Source organism: Ranitomeya variabilis, chromosome 2, assembly GCF_051348905.1.
Source record: "Ranitomeya variabilis isolate aRanVar5 chromosome 2, aRanVar5.hap1, whole genome shotgun sequence".
Taxonomy (NCBI): domain Eukaryota; kingdom Metazoa; phylum Chordata; class Amphibia; order Anura; family Dendrobatidae; genus Ranitomeya; species Ranitomeya variabilis.
The window spans coordinates 862,774,146-862,794,598 of record NC_135233.1 but is presented as its reverse complement, the minus strand read 5'-3'; the positions used below and the strand labels follow the sequence as shown (position 1 = coordinate 862,794,598).

The window sequence follows — 20,453 nt, the reverse complement described above, 5'->3', positions numbered from 1 at the left end:
CCCAGTCAAGGTTCGAGCTATTCATGATTGGACTCAACCCTCGTCAGTTAAGAGTCTTCAGAAGTTCTTGGGTTTTGCTAACTTCTACCGTCATTTTATCGCTAATTTTTCTAGCGTTGTTAAACCATTGACGGATATGACCAAGAAAGGCTCTGATGTGGCTAACTGGGCTCCTGCTGCCGTGGAGGCTTTCCAGGAGTTGAAGCGCCGGTTTACTTCAGCACCTGTTTTGTGCCAGCCTGATGTCTCACTTCCCTTTCAGGTTGAAGTGGATGCTTCGGAGATTGGGGCAGGGGCCGTTTTGTCGCAGAGAGGCCCTGGTTGCTCTACTATGAGACCTTGTGCCTTTTTCTCTAGGAAGTTTTCGCCGGCAGAGCGAAATTATGATGTGAGCAATCGGGAGTTGTTGGCCATGAAGTGGGCATTTGAGGAGTAGCGTCATTGGCTCGAGGGTGCTAAGCATCGTGTGGTGGTCTTGACTGATCACAAAAATCTGATGTACCTCGAGTCTGCTAAACGCCTGAATCCTAGACAGGCCCGCTGGTCATTGTTTTTCTCCCGTTTTGACTTTGTGGTTTCGTATTTACCAGGTTCTAAGAATGTGAAGGCCGATGCTCTGTCTAGGAGCTTTGTGCCTGATGCTCCTGGAGTCGCTGAACCTGTGGGTATTCTTAAGGAAGGAGTTATCCTGTCAGCTATTTCTCCAGATCTGCGACGTGTGTTGCAGAGATTTCAGGCTGGTAGGCCTGACTCTTGTCCACCTGACAGATTGTTTGTGCCTGCTAAATGGACCAGCAGAGTCATTTCCGAGGTTCATTCCTCAGTGTTGGCAGGGCACCCGGGAATTTTTGGCACCAGAGATCTGGTGGCCAGGTCCTTTTGGTGGCCTTCCTTGTCAAGAGATGTGCGGTCATTTGTGCAGTCCTGTGGTACTTGTGCTCGAGCTAAGCCTTGCTGTTCTCGTGCCAGCGGGTTGCTCTTGCCCTTGCCTGTCCCGAAGAGACCTTGGACACACATCTCTATGGATTTCATTTCGGATCTTCCGGTGTCTCAGGGCATGTCTGTCATCTGGGTGATATGTGATCGTTTCTCCAAGATGGTCCATCTGGTTCCTTTGCCCAAACTGCCTTCCTCTTCTGATCTGGTTCCTGTGTTCTTCCAGAACGTGGTTCGCTTGCACGGCATTCCTGAGAATATTGTGTCGGACAGAGGATCCCAGTTTGTTTCCAGGTTCTGGCGATCCTTTTGTGGTAGGATGGGCATAGATTTGTCGTTTTCGTCCGCTTTTCATCCACAGACTAACGGAACGAACTAATCAGACTCTGGAGGCGTATTTGAGGTGTTTTGTCTCTTCTGATCAGGATGATTGGGTGACCTTCTTGCCGTTGGCTGAATTTGCCCTTAATAATCGGGCTAGTTCTGCCACCTTGGTTTCGCCATTTTTCTGCAACTCTGGTTTCCACCCTCGTTTTTCCTCGGGACATGTGGAGCCTTCTGACTGTCCTGTAGTGGATTCTGTGGTGGATAGGTTGCAGCGGATCTGGAATCATGTGGTGGACAACTTGAAGTTGTCACAGGAGAAGGCTCAGCGTTTTGCCAACCGCCGCCGCGGTGTGGGTCCCCGACTTCGTGTTGGGGATTTGGTATGGCTGTCTTCTCGATTTGTTCCTATGAAGGTCTCCTCTCCCAAATTTAAGCCTCGATTCATTGGTCCTTACAAGATATTGGAGATCCTTAATCCTGTATCCTTTCGCCTGGATCTTCCGGTGTCGTTTGCCATTCACAACGTATTTCATAGGTCCTTGTTGCGGCGGTACGTTGTGCCTGTGGTTCCTTCTGCTGAGCCTCCTGCTCCTTTGTTGGTTGAGGGCGAGTTGGAGTACGTGGTGGAGAAGATCTTAGATTTTCGTCTCTCCAGGCGGAGGCTTCAGTACCTGGTCAAGTGGAAGGGCTATGGTCAGGAGGATAATTCCTGGGTGGTCGCCTCTGATGTGCATGCGGCCGATTTAGTTCGTGCCTTTCACGCCGCTCATCCTGATCGCCCTGGTTGTCTTGGTGAGGGTTCAGTGACCCCTCACTAAGGGGGGGGGTACTGTTGTGAATTTACTTTTTGGCTCCCTCTAGTGGCTACTAGTGATTTGACTCTGGGTTTGTCAGTCATTCCTTTTATGCTCACCTGGGTCGTTAGGTCAGGGGTGTTGCTATATAAGCTCCCTGGACCTTCAGTTCAATGCCTGGCAACGTTGATATCAGAGCTAATCTGTAGTGCTCTTGTCTACTGATCCTGGTTCCTGCTTGATTAAGCTAAGTCTGCTTTTTTGCTTTTTGCAATTCGTTATTGTTTGCATTTTTTGTCCAGCTTGTATATTATCTGTATCCTGACCTTGCTGGAAGCTCTAGGGCGGCTGGTGTTCTCCCCCCGGGCCGTTAGACGGTTCGGGGGTTCTTGAATCTCCAGCGTGGATTTTTGATAGGGTTTTTGTTGACCATATAAGTTATCTTACTATATTCTGCTATTAGTAAGTGGGCCTCTCTGTGCTAAACCTAGTTCATCTCTGTGTTTGTCATTTCCTCTTACCTCACCGTTATTATTTGTGGGGGGCTTGTATCCTACTTTTGGGGTCCTTTCTCTGGAGGCAAGAGAGGTCTTTGTTTTCCTCTTCTAGGGGTAGTTAGCTCTCCGGCTGGCGCGAGACATCTAGCGACCAACGTAGGCATGTTCCCCGGCTACTTCTAGGGTTGGCGTTAGGAGTAGATATATGGTCAACCCAGTTACCACTGCCCTATGAGGTGGATTTTTGTACTTTGCAGACTTGCTGATATCTCTGAGACCCTCGCCATTGGGGTCATAACACTCTCCCCCTCCAATTCTTTGAGTCCATATTCTGTGTCCTCTCTCCCACTTCACAATTCATGATAAGTCCCTGTATAGTGTCATCTTCTTCTCCCCAATTCATTATAAGTCCCTGTATAGTGTCCTCTTCTTCTCCCCAGTTCATTATAAGTCCCTGTATAGAGTCCTCTTCTTCTCCCCAATTCATTACAAGTCCCTGTATAGAGTCCTCTTCTTCTCCCCAGTTCATTATAAGTCCCTGTATAGTGTCCTCTTCTTCTCCCCAATTCATTATAAGTTCCTGTATAGTGTCCTCTTCTTCTCCCCAATTCATTATAAGTCCCTGTATAGAGTCATCTTCTCCCCAATTCATTATAAGTCCCTGTATAGTGTCCTCTTCTTCTCCACAATTCATTATAAGTCCCTGTATAGTGTCCTCTTCTTCTCCACAATTCATTATAAGTCCCTGTATAGTGTCCTCTTCTTCTCCCCAGTTCATTATAAGTCCCTGTATAGTGTCCTCTTCTTCTCCCCAATTCATTATAAGTCCCTGTATAGTGTCCTCTACTTCTCCCCAATTCATTATAAGTCCCTGTATAGTGTCCTCTTCTTCTCCCCAATTCATTACAAGTCCCTGTATAGAGTCCTCTTCTTCTCCCCAGTTCATTATAAGTCCCTGTATAGTGTCCTCTTCTTCTCCCCAATTCATTATAAGTCCCTGTATAGTGTCATCTTCTTCTCCCCAATTCATTATAAGTCCCTGTATAGTGTCCTCTTCTTCTCCCCAATTCATTATAAGTCCCTGTATAGTGTCCTCTCTACTTCTCCCCAATTCATTATAAGTCCCTGTATAGAGTCATCTTCTTCTCCCCAATTCATTATAAGTCCCTGTATAGTGTCCTCTTCTTCTCCACAATTCATTGTAAGTCCCTGTATAGTGTCCTCTTCTTCTCCCCAATTCATTATAAGTCCCTGTATAGTGTCCTCTCTACTTCTCCCCAATTCATTATAAGTCCCTGTATAGTGTCCTCTTCTTCTCCCCAATTCATTATAAGTCCCTGTATAGTGTCCTCTTCTTCTCCCCAATTCATTATAAGTCCCTGTATAGTGTCCCCTTCTTCTCCCCAATTCATTACAAGTCCCTGTATAGAGTCCTCTTCTTCTCCCCAGTTCATTATAAGTCCCTGTATAGTGTCCTCTCTACTTCTCCCCAATTCATTATAAGTCCCTGTATAGAGTCCTCTTCTTCTCCCCAATTCATTATAAGTCCCTGTATAGTGTCATCTTCTTCTCCCCAATTCATTATAAGTCCCTGTATAGTGTCCTCTCTACTTCTCCCCAATTCATTATAAGTCCCTGTATAGTGTCCTCTTCTTCTCCCCAATTCATTATAAGTCCCTGTATAGTGTCCTCTACTTCTCCCCAATTCATTATAAGTCCCTGTATAGTGTCCTCTTCTTCTCCCCAATTCATTATAAGTCCCTGTATAGTGTCCTCTCTACTTCTCCCCAATTCATTATAAGTCCCTGTATAGTGTCCTCTTCTTCTCCCCAATTCATTATAAGTCCCTGTATAGTGTCCTCTTCTTCTCCCCAATTCATTACAAGTCCCTGTATAGTGTCCTCTACTTCTCCCCAATTCATTACAAGTCCCTGTATAGTGTCCTCTTCTTCTCCCCAGTTCATTATAAGTCCCTGTATAGTGTCCTCTTCTTCTCCCCAATTCATTATAAGTCCCTGTATAGTGTCCTCTTCTTCTCCCCAATTCATTATAAGTCCCTGTATAGTGTCCTCTCTACTTCTCCCCAATTCATTATAAGTCCCTTTATAGTGTCCTCTTCTTCTCCCCAATTCATTATAAGTCCCTGTATAGTGTCCTCTACTTCTCCCCAATTCATTATAAGTCCCTGTATAGAGTCCTCTTCTTCTCCCCAATTCATTACAAGTCCCTGTATAGTGTCCTCTACTTCTCCCCAATTCATTATAAGTCCCTGTATAGAGTCCTCTTCTTCTCCCCAATTCATTATAAGTCCCTGTATAGTGTCCTCTCTACTTCTCCCCAATTCATTATAAGTCCCTGTATAGTGTCCTCTTCTTCTCCCCAGTTCATTATAAGTCCCTGTATAGTGTCCTCTTCTTCTCCCCAGTTCATTATAAGTCCCTTTATAGTGTCCTCTTCTTCTCCCCAGTTCATTATAAGTCCCTGTATAGTGTCCTCTTCTTCTCCCCAGTTCATTATAAGTCCCTGTATAGTGTCCTCTTCTTCTCCCCAGTTCATTATAAGTCCCTGTATAGTGTCCTCTTCTCCCCAATTCATTATAAGTCCCTGTATAGTGTCCTCTACTTCTCCCCAATTCATTATAAGTCCCTGTATAGAGTCCTCTTCTTCTCCCCAATTCATTACAAGTCCCTGTATAGAGTCCTCTTCTTCTCCCCAATTCATTATAAGTCCCTGTATAGTGTCCTCTCTACTTCTCCCCAATTCATTATAAGTCCCTGTATAGTGTCATCTTCTTCTCCCCAGTTCATTATAAGTCCCTGTATAGTGTCCTCTTCTTCTCCCCAGTTCATTATAAGTCCCTGTATAGTGTCCTCTTCTTCTCCCCAATTCATTATAAGTCCCTGTATAGTGTCATCTTCTTCTCCCCAATTCATTATAAGTCCCTGTATAGTGTCCTCTCTACTCCTCCCCAATTCATTATAAGTCCCTGTATAGTGTCATCTTCTTCTCCCCAATTCATTATAAGTCCCTGTATAGTGTCCTCTCTACTCCTCCCCAATTCATTATAAGTCCCTGTATAGTGTCTTCTTCTTCTCCCCAATTCATTATAAGTCCCTGTATAGAGTCATCTTCTTCTCCCCAATTCATTACAAGTCCCTGTATAGTGTCCTCTTCTTCTCCCCAATTCATTATAAGTCCCTGTATAGTGTCCTCTTCTTCTCCCCAATTCATTACAAGTCCCTGTATAGTGTCCTCTTCTTCTCCCCAATTCATTATAAGTCCCTGTATAGAGTCCTCTACGTCTCCCCAATTCATTATAAGTCCCTGTATAGAGTCCTCTTCTTCTCCCCAATTCATTATAAGTCCCTGTATAGAGTCCTCTACGTCTCCCCAATTCATTATCAGTCCCTGTAGAGTCCTCTTCTTCTCCCCAATTCATTATAAGTCCCTGTATAGTGTCCTCTCTTCTTCTCCCCAATTCATTATAAGTCCCTGTATAGAGTCCTCTTCTTCTTCCCAATTCGTTATAAGTCCCTGTATAGAGTCCTCTACGTCTCCCCAATTCATTATAAGTCCCTGTATAGAGTCCTCTTCTTCTCCACAATTCATTATAAGTCCCTGTATAGTGTCCTCTTCTTCTCCCCAATTCATTATAAGTCCCTGTATAGAGTCCTCTACGTCTCCCCAATTCATTATAAGTCCCTGTATAGAGTCCTCTTCTTCTCCCCAATTCATTATAAGTCCCTGTATAGAGTCCTCTACGTCTCCCCAATTCATTATAAGTCCCTGTATAGTGTCCTCTTCTTCTCCCCAATTCATTATAAGTCCCTGTATAGTGTCCTCTCTTCTTCTCCCCAATTCATTATAAGTCCCTGTATAGAGTCCTCTTCTTCTCCCCAATTCATTATAAGTCCCTGTATAGAGTCCTCTACGTCTCCCCAATTCATTATAAGTCCCTGTATAGAGTCCTCTTCTTCTCCCCAATTCATTATAAGTCCCTGTATAGTGTCCTCTCTTCTTCTCCCCAATTCATTATAAGTACCTGTATAGAGTCCTCTTCTTCTCCCCAATTCATTATAAGTCCCTGTATAGTGTCCTCTTCTTCTCCCCAATTCATTATAAGTCCTTGTATAGTGTCCTCTACTTCTCCCCAATTCATTACAAGTCCCTGTATAGTGTCCTCTTCTTCTCCCCAATTCATTATAAGTCCCTGTATAGTGTCCTCTTCTTCTCCTCAGTTCATTATAAGTCCCTGTATAGTGTCCTCTTCTTCTCCCCAATTCATTATAAGTCCCTGTATAGTGTCCTCTACTTCTCCCCAATTCATTATAAGTCCCTGTATAGTGTCCGTTTCTTCTCCCCAATTCATTATAAGTCCCTGTATAGAGTCCTCTTCTTCTCCCCAATTCATTATAAGTCCCTGTATAGAGTCCTCTTCTTCTCCCCAATTCATTATAAGTCCCTGTATAGTGTCCTCTCTTCTTCTCCCCAATTCATTATAAGTACCTGTATAGAGTCCTCTTCTTCTCCCCAATTCATTATAAGTCCCTGTATAGTGTCCTCTTCTTCTCCCCAATTCATTATAAGTCCTTGTATAGTGTCCTCTACTTCTCCCCAATTCATTACAAGTCCCTGTATAGTGTCCTCTTCTTCTCCCCAATTCATTATAAGTCCCTGTATAGTGTCCTCTTCTTCTCCTCAGTTCATTATAAGTCCCTGTATAGTGTCCTCTTCTTCTCCCCAATTCATTATAAGTCCCTGTATAGTGTCCTCTACTTCTCCCCAATTCATTATAAGTCCCTGTATAGTGTCCGTTTCTTCTCCCCAATTCATTATAAGTCCCTGTATAGAGTCCTCTACGTCTCCCCAATTCATTATAAGTCCCTGTATAGAGTCCTCTTCTTCTCCCCAATTCATTATAAGTCCCTGTATAGTGTCCTCTTCTTCTCCCCAATTCATTATAAGTCCCTGTATAGTGTCCGTTTCTTCTCCCCAATTCATTATAAGTCCCTGTACAGAGTCCTCTTCTTCTCCCCAATTCATTATAAGTCCCTGTATAGTGTCCTCTTCTTCTCCCCAATTCATTATAAGTCCCTGTATAGTGTCCTCTACTTCTCCCCAATTCATTATAAGTCCCTGTATAGTGTCCGTTTCTTCTCCCCAATTCATTATAAGTCCCTGTACAGAGTCCTCTTCTTCTCCCCAATTCATTATAAGTCCCTGTATAGTGTCCTCTTCTTCTCCCCAATTCATTATAAGTCCCTGTATTGTGCCCTCTCAACCCCCACACCTCCTCCATCATGCTCTGCCCCACTGTGTAAAAAAGAAAAATGAATCACTCACCTCTGCAAACAATCTTGCAAGGTGTTTCTTCCATACTTTTCTGGCCAGGCACCTACTAGGTGATGCAAGTGGTGAGATAACGTCATCAGGCTGGAGTCATAGAGCCCATCGGGCAGGAAGCTGAGAGCAGCTTTCTTCAGCTCTACTGCTACTTTCTATTGCGGACAACAAAGCTGCAAGAACCCTTACTGCCCATCAATGCATGCACTGATGATGAAAATGAGTATAATGAGATCAGTCTGGCCATAGGCCGCCCAGAAGCCCTGAGCCTCAGACTGCCCTTATTATAATTTGCACCTGTACATCTGGCATGGGCCCCCTCCACCTCTGGGCAGATATACCAGCTGCAATGGCGGTATGTCTGCCCTTAGACCAGTGTCATACCAAAACCAACCACCTCCAGGACACCGCTTTTCAACCACATGCAAATGTGACATTATTCTCAAACACAAATGCATATAACAATGAGCTGGATAGATTGTTACATGAATAAGATGCCGCTATTGTCTGTACATAGTGATTCAAGTAAAGTGTGCCAAGTACTGCTGAGATATGAAGGTGGTGGCCCACTATGGGCCAGTCCAAGCCTGCCCTGGACTCATCCACTGTATCTTCTAGCACCCATAGACTGCTATGGGTTCATAATGTTTCTCTGTGTCTCATTATACAGGATTTTATGGCAGGTAGATGATAGGGTTCGGCTTGCTTCGATGCTTGTATAATGGATACACTTTCAGATTATGTAGTGCTCTGTTTCATAAAAGGGAAAGTCGATGCGTTTCTGGATCAAACTGACCCTAGAAATAAAAAATGTTTGACATTATTGAACAGTTTTGAGAAAAGCATTGATTTTTCGCCAAGGTGTGTACTATAACCAAAACAATGACAGCCGCCAGCCATTTCAAATGGATGCTTTCCCTACGAAGCACTTTCCCTATGTATTTTCCATTTAGGTCTAGTACATTTTAATACAGGTTCACAAAGCCTTTTTCCTTGAGTTCATCAGGCACAAACAAGCATGTTAATGTCCGCATGGTTGGGCTGAACAAGAAGGCGCCATGAGCCACATATTGTGCACTCCTGTCCTGGAGTATAATATGGTGTTTTGTAGAAGATCGATATGGAAAATTATTAAGATAAGGTAAAAGACAGATTTGTAATAATTGCCTGTTTTACATCATACAGGACTTTTGGGTCACCGGTGGAGATCGACAAGATGAAAACCGGTACGTCACATTTAAAATAAGTTACATTTTTATTTACAAGTTCTTCAAAATACTAATATATTTTAGTTTCTAACAAGTTTCCAGAATTCTCACTTTTGACTCCAGCAAACTCAAGCAGTAAAAGCAGAGGCGTAGCTAGGGTTTTGGTCCAGGGGGGGCAAAGCTTCTGAGTGGGCCCCTAACCAGGTAACCTTGATTACAACTCGATGACGCCCCCTAATAGTGGAGGAGGACCTCAGCAGATGACCACGCTGTTACTGAAGATAATCTCTATATAACGACCAACATGGATATTACAGCCATATGGCCAGTGGTAGATACCAGCCCTACAGAACATATAACAGATCACAGCACAGTTACAGATAATCTCTTACCATTGACGTTCTTTATGATGGAGTTGTCACTTTTCCCATCTTTTCCATCTGGCCCAGACCGACATGACAGCTTCTTCCAGCTACAACTCGTCTGCAGAGAAACCAACAAAGACACGTTTCACTTCTCATATTCCAGCCCCATCACCATCTACTCCCAACCTGCACAAACCCCTCATCCTGCTGATACCCCAATACTGAGCCCCTGCTGCCGTATGTGTCCCTATTACTGCACCTGATACCCCAATACTGAGCCGCTGCTGCTGCATGTGTCCCGATTACTGCACCTGATATCCTAATACTGAGCCGCTGCTGCCGTATTTGTCCCTATTACTGCACCTGATACCCCAATACTGAGCCACTGCTGCCGTATGTGTCCCTATTACTGCACCTGATACCCCAATACTGAGCCGCTGCTGCCTTATGTGTCCCTATTACTCCACCTGATACCCCGATACTGAGCCGCTGCTGCTGTATGTGACCCTATTACTGCACCTACTCTGTGGTTCTCTGTACCCTCTAAATTCTAAAGCACCCCTCTATATTATAGTAATGCCGGGTGCAAGTGCCCTAGAAAACAGAGCCCACATTTTGCCCTTTTGAAAGTAATAATGCCCTCTGTGTGCCCCTTTGATAGTCACAGTAACCTGAGTTCCCCTATTACAATAAGTGCCCACTTTACATTTAACAATGTCCAGAGTCTCCCCCATGTACAGGTCCCTTATACACAGTATAATGCCCCCTAACTGTATAGTACCACCCACACAGTATACTGACCCCTTAGTAGCCTCCAAACTGTTTGATGGCTCCAACACTGTAATCCCCACACTGTATGATGGCCCCATAGATAACCTCCATATAGTATAATGTGCCAGATAGTCCTCAATATAGCACAAGACAGCACCCCTATAGGCAGACCTGTAGTATAAGGCAGCACCCCCCCAAAGGCAGATCCTGTAGAATAAGGCAGCCCTCCCCCCCTATAGGCAGATCCTGTATATAAGGCAGCACTCCCTCCCCTATAGGCAGATCCTGTATATAAGGCAGCCCTCCCCCCTATAGGCTGATCCTGTATATAAGGCAGCACTCCCCCCCTAGGCAGATACTGTACAATAAGGCAGCACTCCCCCCCTCTATAGGCAGATACTGTACAATAAGGCAGCACTCCCCCCTTATAGGCAGATATTGTACAATAAGGAAGCACTCCTCCCCCTTATAGGCACATACTGTACAATAAGGCAGCACTCCCCCCTTATAGGCAGATATTGTACAATAAGGAAGCACTCCTCCCCCTTATAGGCACATACTGTACAATAAGGCAGCACTCCCCCCCTTATAGGCAGATACTGTACAATAAGGCAGCACTCCCCCCCCCCTTATAGGCAGATACTGTACAATAAGGCAGCACTCCCCCCCCCCTTATAGGCAGATACTGTACTGTACAATAAGGCAGCCCCCATAAAAACACAGTAAATAAATACTCACTTATCTAACTCCTTGTTCCAGCGGTGCTTCCTGCTCCTGCTCCCGCTCATCTGACAGTGGGCGCTGGGCTGTGACGTCATCGCACCCGCTGTCAGACGGTGTGGGGGATGATGGGGGAAGGAGCGCTGCGCTCCTTCCCTCATCACTGCAGTGAGCTGTATCGGCTAGATGCCGATACAGCTCGCCATGCGATGACGGGCGGGGGGGCCCACTGCTGGCACCGGGCCCTCTCCCCGCCTGCTCAGGGGCCCCATAGCGGCAGAGCAGGGAGATCGATTCTCCCTGCTCTGCCGCAGATGCAGCTACAGTGGCGTAGTTCCCGGTGGGCCCCCTCAGAGCGCGGGGCCCGGGGCGATGGCCCCCTCTGCCCCCCCCCCCCTAGCTACGCTACTGAGTAGAAGCGTTGGGGCTCATATACAATGCATAGTACAGATCCATAATACGAGATGCATACCCTGCCGTGAGCCCATCGTGTATTTCTGCATGCCTCTGATTTTATACTGATTTATATAAACACAATCACAGGAGGGGCTGGGGGCATATACTCATCACAGGAGGGGCTGGGGCATATACTCATCACAGGAGGGGCTGGGGCATATACTCATCACAGGAGAGGCTGTTGCATATATACACATCACAGAAGGGGCTGGGGGAATATATACATCACAGGAGGGACTGGAGGTATATAGACATCACAGGAGTGGCTGGGGGCTTATAGACATCATAGAAGGGGCTGGGGGCATATAGACATCACAGGATGGGTTGAGGGTTTATAGACATCACAGTGAGCTGGGGGCATATAGACATCATAGGAGGGGCTGGGGCAAATAGATACCACAGGAGATGCTGGGGGTATATACACATCAAAGGAGATTGTGGGGGCATAAACGCATCACAGGAGGGGCTGGGGGCATATACACACCACCTAAGGTGCTGGGGGCATATACGTATAACAGAACGGGCAAATATGCATTACAGAGAGGGCTGGGAGCATTTACGCATCACAGGAGGGGCTGAAGTCACATGTGCATTACAAAAGGGGCTGGGGGGAATATACACATCACAGGAGGGGCTGGGGCATATACATATCACATGAGCGGCTGGGGGCACATAGACATCACAGGAGAGGATGGGTCATATAGACATCACAGGATGGGATGGGGAAATATAGACATCACAGAGTGGGCTGGGGACATTTTGACATCACAGGAGGGGCTGGGGGCATATAGACATTACAGAGTGTGTTGGGGACTTATAGACATCACAGGAGGTTCTGGGGGCTTATAGACATCACAGGAGGGGCTAGGGGCATATAGACATCACTGAATGAGCTTGGGGCATATAGACATCACAGGACAGGCTGGGGGCATATAGACATCACAGGACAGGCTGGGGGCATATAAACATCACAGGAGGGGCATATAAACATCACGGGATGGGCTGGAATCATGTAGATATCACAGGAGAGAATGGGAGCATATAGACATCACAGGAGGGGCTGGGGGTATACAGACATCACAGGAGGGGCTGAGGGCATATAAACATCATAGAACGAGCTTGCAGCATAGAGACATCACAGCATTGGCTGGGGGTATATAGACTTCACAGGAGGGGTGTGGGGCATATAGACACTATAGGACAGGCTGTAGGCATATAGACATTATAGGGCGGGCTGGGTCATATAGACATCACAGAGTGAGAGGGACGCATATAGAAATCACAGGAGGGGCTGTGGGAATATAGACATTAATGGATGGGCTAGGGGCATATAGACATCACCGGGGCTACTGCTGCTGTTGTTGTTGGTGGGACAAACTGACTCCAGGGTATGTTAGCGTCTTGAGTGCACGCCCTGCCAGCATTCTGTACTGAATGCTGTGTGCATGTGCTCGCAGTCTCAGTCTCACAAGCAATTAAAGGGCCCACTTTTGGCAAAACACGTTTCCCACCCCTGATCTACAGGGTGGGCCATTTATAAAGTGGGATCCAAAATGGCCAACTTCAAAATGGCCACCTTGGTCTGCACCCATCTTGAAAATTTTTCCCCCTCCCATATACTAATGTGCCACAAACAGGAAGTTGATATCAGCAACCATTCCCATTTTATTTAGGTGTATCCATATACATGGCATACCAAGGTGTATCCATATAAATGGCCCACCCTGTATATTATTGTCACAATGTAGCACCAGCCTAGTTTCACTGGCTCTCAAAAGCTCAGTCACACTACTAAATGTTAGTTTCTAACTGCTCTATTGAATTCTGACATCAATTAATTATTTGACCGCCATATACCACCATTGCATTGATTCTGGTCACTAGATGGTTTAGCTCTAGATCATCATTTCATGCTAAAATGACTCCTTTTGGTCCATTTAGTTACAGAGTTCCATCTGGATCTGAATTAATAGATGTCACTGGGCTCCTATCAGGCAAAAAAGCTATCCAGAAGATTGACAGAGAATTGAGAGAAGGTATGTGATAATTCTTAGAAGATCATAAACCTTACAATACAATGGCATAATAAATGCACCCCTGGTGTGCTGGCTTCCCCACTGCCATGAATTTAATCTTCATATGGAACTGCCAACAAGCAAAAGCAAGGAGACCAGTTGGCGCTCCAACAGTAAGTGAGCATATTAGTATATATACAGTGGGGCAAAAAAGTATTTAGTCAGTCAGCAATAGTGCAAGTTCCACCACTTAAAAAGATGAGAGGCGTCTGTAATTTACATCATAGGTAGACCTCAACTATGGGAGACAAACTGAGAAAAAAAAATCCAGAAAATCACATTGTCTGTTTTTTTTATCATTTTATTTGCATATTATGGTGGAAAATAAGTATTTGGTCAGAAACAAACAATCAAGATTTCTGGCTCTCACAGACCTGTAACTTCTTCTTTAAGAGTCTCCTCTTTCCTCCACTCATTACCTGTAGTAATGGCTCCTGTTTAAACTTGTTATCAGCATAAAAGACACCTGTGCACACCCTCAAACAGTCTGACTCCAAACTCCACTATGGTGAAGACCAAAGAGCTGTCAAAGGACACCAGAAACAAAATTGTAGCCCTGCACCAGGCTGGGAAGACTGAATCTGCAATAGCCAACCAGCTTGGAGTGAAGAAATCAACAGTGGGAGCAATAATTAGAAAATGGAAGACATTCAAGACCACTGATAATCTCCCTCGATCTGGGGTTCCACGCAAAATCCCACCCCGTGGGGTCAGAATGACCACAAGAACGATGAGCAAAAATCCCAGAACCACGCGGGGGGACCTAGTGAATGAACTGCAGAGAGCTGGGACCAGTGTAACAAGGCCTACCATAAGTAACACACTATGCCACCATGGACTCAGATCCTGCAGTGCCAGACGTGTCCCACTGCTTAAGCCAGTACATGTCCGGGCCCGTCTGAAGTTTGCTAGAGAGCATTTGGATGATCCAGAGGAGTTTTGGGAGAATGTCCTATGGTCTGATGAAACCAAACTGGAACTGTTTGGTAGAAACACAACTTGTCGTGTTTGGAGGAAAAAGAATACTGAGTTGCATCCATCAAACACCATACCTACTGTAAAGCATGGTGGTGGAAACATCATGCTTTGGGGCTGGTTCTCTGCAAAGGGGCCAGGACGACTGATCCGGGTACATGAAAGAATGAATGGGGCCATGTATCGTGAGATTTTGAGTGCAAACCTCCTTCCATCAGCAAGGGCATTGAAGATGAAACGTGGCTGGGTCTTTCAACATGACAATGTTCCAAAGCACACCACCAGGGCAACGAAGGAGTGGCTTCGTAAGAAGCATTTCAAGGTCCTGGAGTGGCCTAGCCAGTCTCCACCAGATCTCAACCCTATAGAAAACCTTTGGAGGGAGTTGAAAGTCCATGTTGCCAAGCGAAAAGCCAAAAACATCACTGCTCTAGAGGAGATCTGCATGGAGGAATGGGCCAACATACCAACAACAGTGTGTGGCAACCTTGTGAAGACTTACAGAAAACGTTTGACCTCTGTCATTGCCAACAAAGGATATATTACAAAGTTTTGAGATGAAATTTTGTTTCTGACCAAATACTTATTTTCCACCATAATATGCAAATAAAATGATAAAAAAAACAGACAATATGATTTTCTGGATTTTTTTTTCCTCAGTTTGTCTCCCATAGTTGAGGTCTACCTATGATGTAAATTACAGACGCCTCTCATCTTTTTAAGTGGTGGAACTTGCACTTTTGCTGACTGACTAAATACTTTTTTGCCCCACTGTATTCTACATTTATTGAAACCTGCAATTAAACATATATTCATTTAATACTCTTTTATATTTTAGGGAACATCAACCCAAAAGATTCTCATATACTTTCGATATTGGTCAGCTGAATGCTTATTTATCCAACAGCTCTTGCTCAGTCTTTGCTCAGATGAACATGTATGTGTTTTCAGTGAAAGAACAGAGTCAAGGACCCCATACATATTAAACTAACGATGGGCAAACTCTCTGGCATTGATGGGCTCCATGGAGAGTGTAATGTGTATGGGGGGCCTCCTGACTCTTCCCCAGCAGATGATGTAAGAATAAGGATATGGTTGGTCCTTTTGTTCTTGGAAAGATAAGCTGCCGCCAGAAGAGTCTGACAGTGGCTCTCTTGTAGAGAACATTGGTGCACTTGGCAAAGCAAGTGCTCCTCAATATGGAGTAGTCAAGAGAGATACCTGCTGGCTGAGAGACTGAATGATCGAGTAGACCATCATTTGCCCAACAGCTAACTATTGTGTATGAATGTCACAGGGATACAAGGAGGGCGAGAGCTAATAACCCGGGCCCCTGCAATTTCCCTCAGACTAGGGAAACCCTGTCTGACCCTCTACCTGAAGTTTACACTGAAGGTGTGCATGTTCAGGCCTCCACCCTCACCCTGACTCCTGATTCAGCCCTAGACTGAACACCACCGCGCACCACCCAGTGAATGCAATAGACCAATACCCACAGTTATAACAAACAAGGATAAAGTAAAATATACACCACGCCGCAGTCAATCAGGAATACACTATAAAGGTGCAGGGCAAAATAAATACAAATATAGGAAGGAGTAAATAAGACAAAGGAAAATACACCACCAGCAACGATTCTCCAACAACCAGCTCTCCACTCCAGACCGAGATAACTACGGATAAGACAGAAGCTATAATCGGCGACGCCCAAAGATCAGGAGAACCATTTAAAGGAAATGGGCATGGCCCAGCTTCCAATCCGAGGATCAGATAAATTAACCCCGGAGCAGCCAGACGAAAACTAGCCGACGCCAATGAGCAAACAGTGGTCAAACGCGGAATTACCGCTGTCTGTCAGACGACCTGGTCTGGACAGTGTCCGACATGACAGTACGAGGGACCTCAGGGCCCTCACGGCTTATAGGACCCGGCTTGTCCGGATGGCGACGATGAAAACACCTGACCAGCCGATCTGCATGAATGTCCGAGGCTGGTACCCAGGACCTCTCCTCAGGCCCATAAGCACGCCAGTGTACCAAATATTGTAAAGTGCGGCGCACCACACGAGAGTCAACCACCCTGGAGACTTCAAATTCTAGGTTACCATCCACCAAGACTGGAGGTGGCATAGGCGCCGCGTCCACAGAACCCACCACCTTCTTAAGAAGAGACCTGTGGAACACGTTGTGTATTTTATACACCGTAGGGAGCTCCAGTCGGTACGCTACTGGGTTAATGACGGCGGTGACCCTAAATGGACCAATAAACCGTGAACCCAATTTAAGGGATGGTATCTTGAGTCTTATGTTTTTTTGTGGATAACCACACCCAGTCATCCACACTCAGGTCCGGACCTGGCACACGCCTATTGTCAGCCACACGTTTGTACCTAGCATCCACACTGAACAGGCGCTGTTTCACTCTCCTCCAGACTGATGACAATTGTGTTCCTAACTGGTCTTCCTCCGGAATGCCGGAAGAGCCTCTCTGACTCAACGTACAAAACTAAGGATGTAGCCCGTAAACACAAAAAAACGGAGACTCCCCAGACGACTCCTGGCGGTGATTATTGATGGCAAACTCAGCCAAAGGAAGAAAGGTAGACCACTCCTCCTGGTTATCAGAGACAAAGCAGCGCAAGTACTGCTCCAAATTTTGGTTCATACGCTCGGTCTGACCATTTGACTGGGGATGAAACGCAGACGAATGAGACAACTTGATCCCCAGCCGTGAGCAAAATGCTTTCCAAAATTTTGCTACAAACTGAGTACCCCTATCTGACATGATGTCAGACGGAACTCCATGAAGCCTGACCACCTCCTGCACAAACACCTGAGCAAGAGTCTTAGCGTTAGGTAAAGAAGGCAAAGACACAAAGTGCGTCATTTTTGAAAACCGATCCACAATCGCCAAAATTACCGTGTTCCCAGCTGAGGGAGGCAAATCAGTGATGAAATCCATGGAGATCTCCGTCCATGGCTTACTAGGTACCTCCAGAGGAAGTAGTGTGCCAACAGGACGGGAGCGGGGCGTCTTCGCCCTAGCGCACGTGGTGCAAGCTGACACATATGAGACCACGTCCTGTCGGATTTTGGGCCACCAAAACCGACGTGACACCAACTCCAAAGTACCTCTAACCCCTGGGTGGCCAGCCAGGACAGTATCATGATGCTCCGCCAACACATTTAGGCGGAAATGAAGCGGTACAAAAGATTTGTTGATGGGAAGCTCAGATGGTACCTCCTCCTGAGCCTCGGCAATCTCAGCCTCAACCTCGGTAGTGAGAGCCGAAACCACAACACCCTTTTGGAGGATGGGTACTGGATCTTCCCGAGGTTCTCCCCCCGGAAAACACCTGGACAGAGCATCCGCCTTAGTGTTTTTAGACCCTGGTCTGTAAGTGACAACAAAGTTGAACCACGTGAAAAACAATGCCCAGCGAGCCTGCCTGGGAGACAGACGCTTGGCAGACTCCAAATACAGCAGATTCTTATGGTCGGTAATAACAGTGACCTGATGTACCGACCCCTCCAAGAAGTGTCGCCATTCCTCAAAGGCCAACTTAATAGCCAACAACTCCCTGTTGCCAATATCGTAGTTACGTTCAGCGGACGACAGTTTTTTGGAGAAATAGGCGCACGGATGCAAACCACTTAAGGATGAGCCTTGAGATAGTACCGCCCCCACACCAACCTCAGACGCATCAACTTCCACGACAAAGGGTTTAGATACGTCTGGCTGCACAAGAATGGGGGCTGAAACAAAACTGTTCTTGAGAAATTCAAATGCGTGAACAGCAGCCTCAGGCCAAACGGAGAAATTGGTACTCTTTTTAGTCATGTCAGTTAGCGGTTTAGCAATGATAGAAAAATCCTTGATAAATTTCCTATAGTAGTTAGAAAACCCAAGGAACCGCTGAAGTGCTTTCAGGTTATCAGGACGTTCCCAATGCAGCACCGCTTGCACCTTAGCGGCGTCCATTTTAAAACCTGAAGCAGACACAATATAACCCAAGAACGGCAACTCATGAGCAAAAAATACACATTTCTCAAGTTTAGCATACAGCTTATTCTCTCTGAGAAGCTGTAACACCTGCCTGACATGATCTAAATGAGCATCACGGTCGCAAGAATATATGAGGATGTCATCTAGGTACACGATAACGAATTTCCCCAAAACATGCAAGAACACATCATTGATGAAATGTTGGAACACTGCAGGTGCGTTAGTTAACCCAAAAGGCATCACCACATTTTCAAAATGACCCTCAGGGGTATTAAAAGCCATCTTCCACTCATCACCTTGACGGACTCTTATGAGGTTGTACGCCCCCCTGAGGTCAAGCTTGGTAAACCACTTAGCACCTGCCACCTGGTTGAATAAGTCAGGTATCAGTGGCATAGGGTATGGATCACGAACCGTAATCTGGTTCAACTCCCTGAAATCCAAACACGGGCGTAATCCGCCATCTTTCTTCTTCACGAAGAAGAACCCTGCTGCCACCGGCGAGGATGACGGCCTGATGTGCCCTTTGCTCAAACTTTCAGAAATGTAATCCTTGAGCGCTTGTCTCTCCGGACCGGAGATGTTGAACATCCTTGCTTTAGGCAACTTGGCCCCTGGTTTAAACCTGATAGTACAGTCATAGGAGCGGTGTGGCAGCAACTCTGAACAACCCTTCTCAGAGAACACATCCGCATAATCCTGAAGTGACTCAGGAACGCTTGAAGTCACAGCGGACACACATGTGGCCAGGAAATTCTCTTGACAGAAATCACTCCACTGGATTATGTCCAGAGTTTTCCAGTCAATCACCGGATTGTGTGTAGACAACCATGGAAAACCCAGAACCAATTGTGCCGGAAGACTCTTGAGCACCTTACATGTGACCTGCTCAAAATGAAGAACCCCAATGTGGAGTTTAACCTCAGCCACGAACTCCGTAATCTCCCCCTGTGGAAGAGGAGCAGAATTGATGGTGACCACACGGATAGGATGAGGCAGTTTTTCAATCTTAAAACCAGCAGTGCGCGCAAACTCCTCATCAATGAGATTTGTGGCGGAACCACTATCCACAAAAATAGTGATTGGTATCTCTCTGCCAGCAACAAAAACTTTGGCAGGGAGCATGCACTGAGAAATCATCATGGAGGATATACATAAGCTCAGATTGGACTCCTCCACACCCTCTGAGCTCAGAAGTTTTCCGCCGTTGCGTTTTTCTTTAACAGCAGAGGACAGATATTAATAAAATGACCAGTTTTACCACAGAAAAAACAGGCTCCCTGCTTCCTGAGTACAGGGGTACAATTCTTAACATGTGACACCCCTGCGATTTGCATAGATTCCGTGGGCTCACCTGCAGCAACCTCACGTGAAACTAAACCTTCACCCACAGGCGGCGTCTCATGATTCCCCTGACGCAAGCGGCGATCAATGCGGACAACAAGACTCATAGCGGAATCTAGTGAAGCAGGAGTCTCTTACATCAGGAGGGCTTTTTTAACCCTATTAGAAACTCCATGAATAAAGTGACTCCTCAATGCTTGCTCATTCCACTGAGTGTCAACCGCCCAGCAGCGAAATTCAGAACAGTAATCCTCTGCAACACGCTCCCCCTGGCAAATAGTGCGTAACTTAGATTCTGCTAGAGCCATTCTGTCTGGATCGTCGTAAATGTGTCCTAGACCAGAAAAGAAACTCTCCACTGAGTTAAATGCAACAGAATCAGACGGCAAAGAAAATGCCCATGCTTGGGGATCCCCGCTCAATAATGACAACACCAGGCCCACACGTTGAGCCTCATTACCAGAGGAGATCGGGCGCATACGGAAATACAGTTTGCAAGCTTCACGAAAAGAAACAAATTTACTGCGTTCCCCAGCAAATTTTTCAGGCAAAGGAAACTTGGGCTCATTAACTCCTCCTGTCGCTCCAGCTTGTATATTAGATACTGCTAGTCCCTGTTGCTGCACTGCTCCCCTCA

At 45.9% G+C, this 20,453-nt stretch overlaps 1 protein-coding gene across 1 annotated transcript in view; it reads left to right on the top strand.

Moving 5' to 3' along the window:
- The window catches only part of P3H2 (prolyl 3-hydroxylase 2), a 333,781-nt gene that overhangs the window by 251,132 nt on the left and 62,196 nt on the right, over window positions 1–20,453 (top strand). Inside the window, exons 7-8 of the mRNA XM_077290298.1 lie at window positions 9,083–9,123; window positions 13,359–13,453. Of these exons, the coding sequence (XP_077146413.1) occupies window positions 9,083–9,123; window positions 13,359–13,453 (136 nt within the window). The remainder of the gene's footprint in view (window positions 1–9,082; window positions 9,124–13,358; window positions 13,454–20,453) is intronic.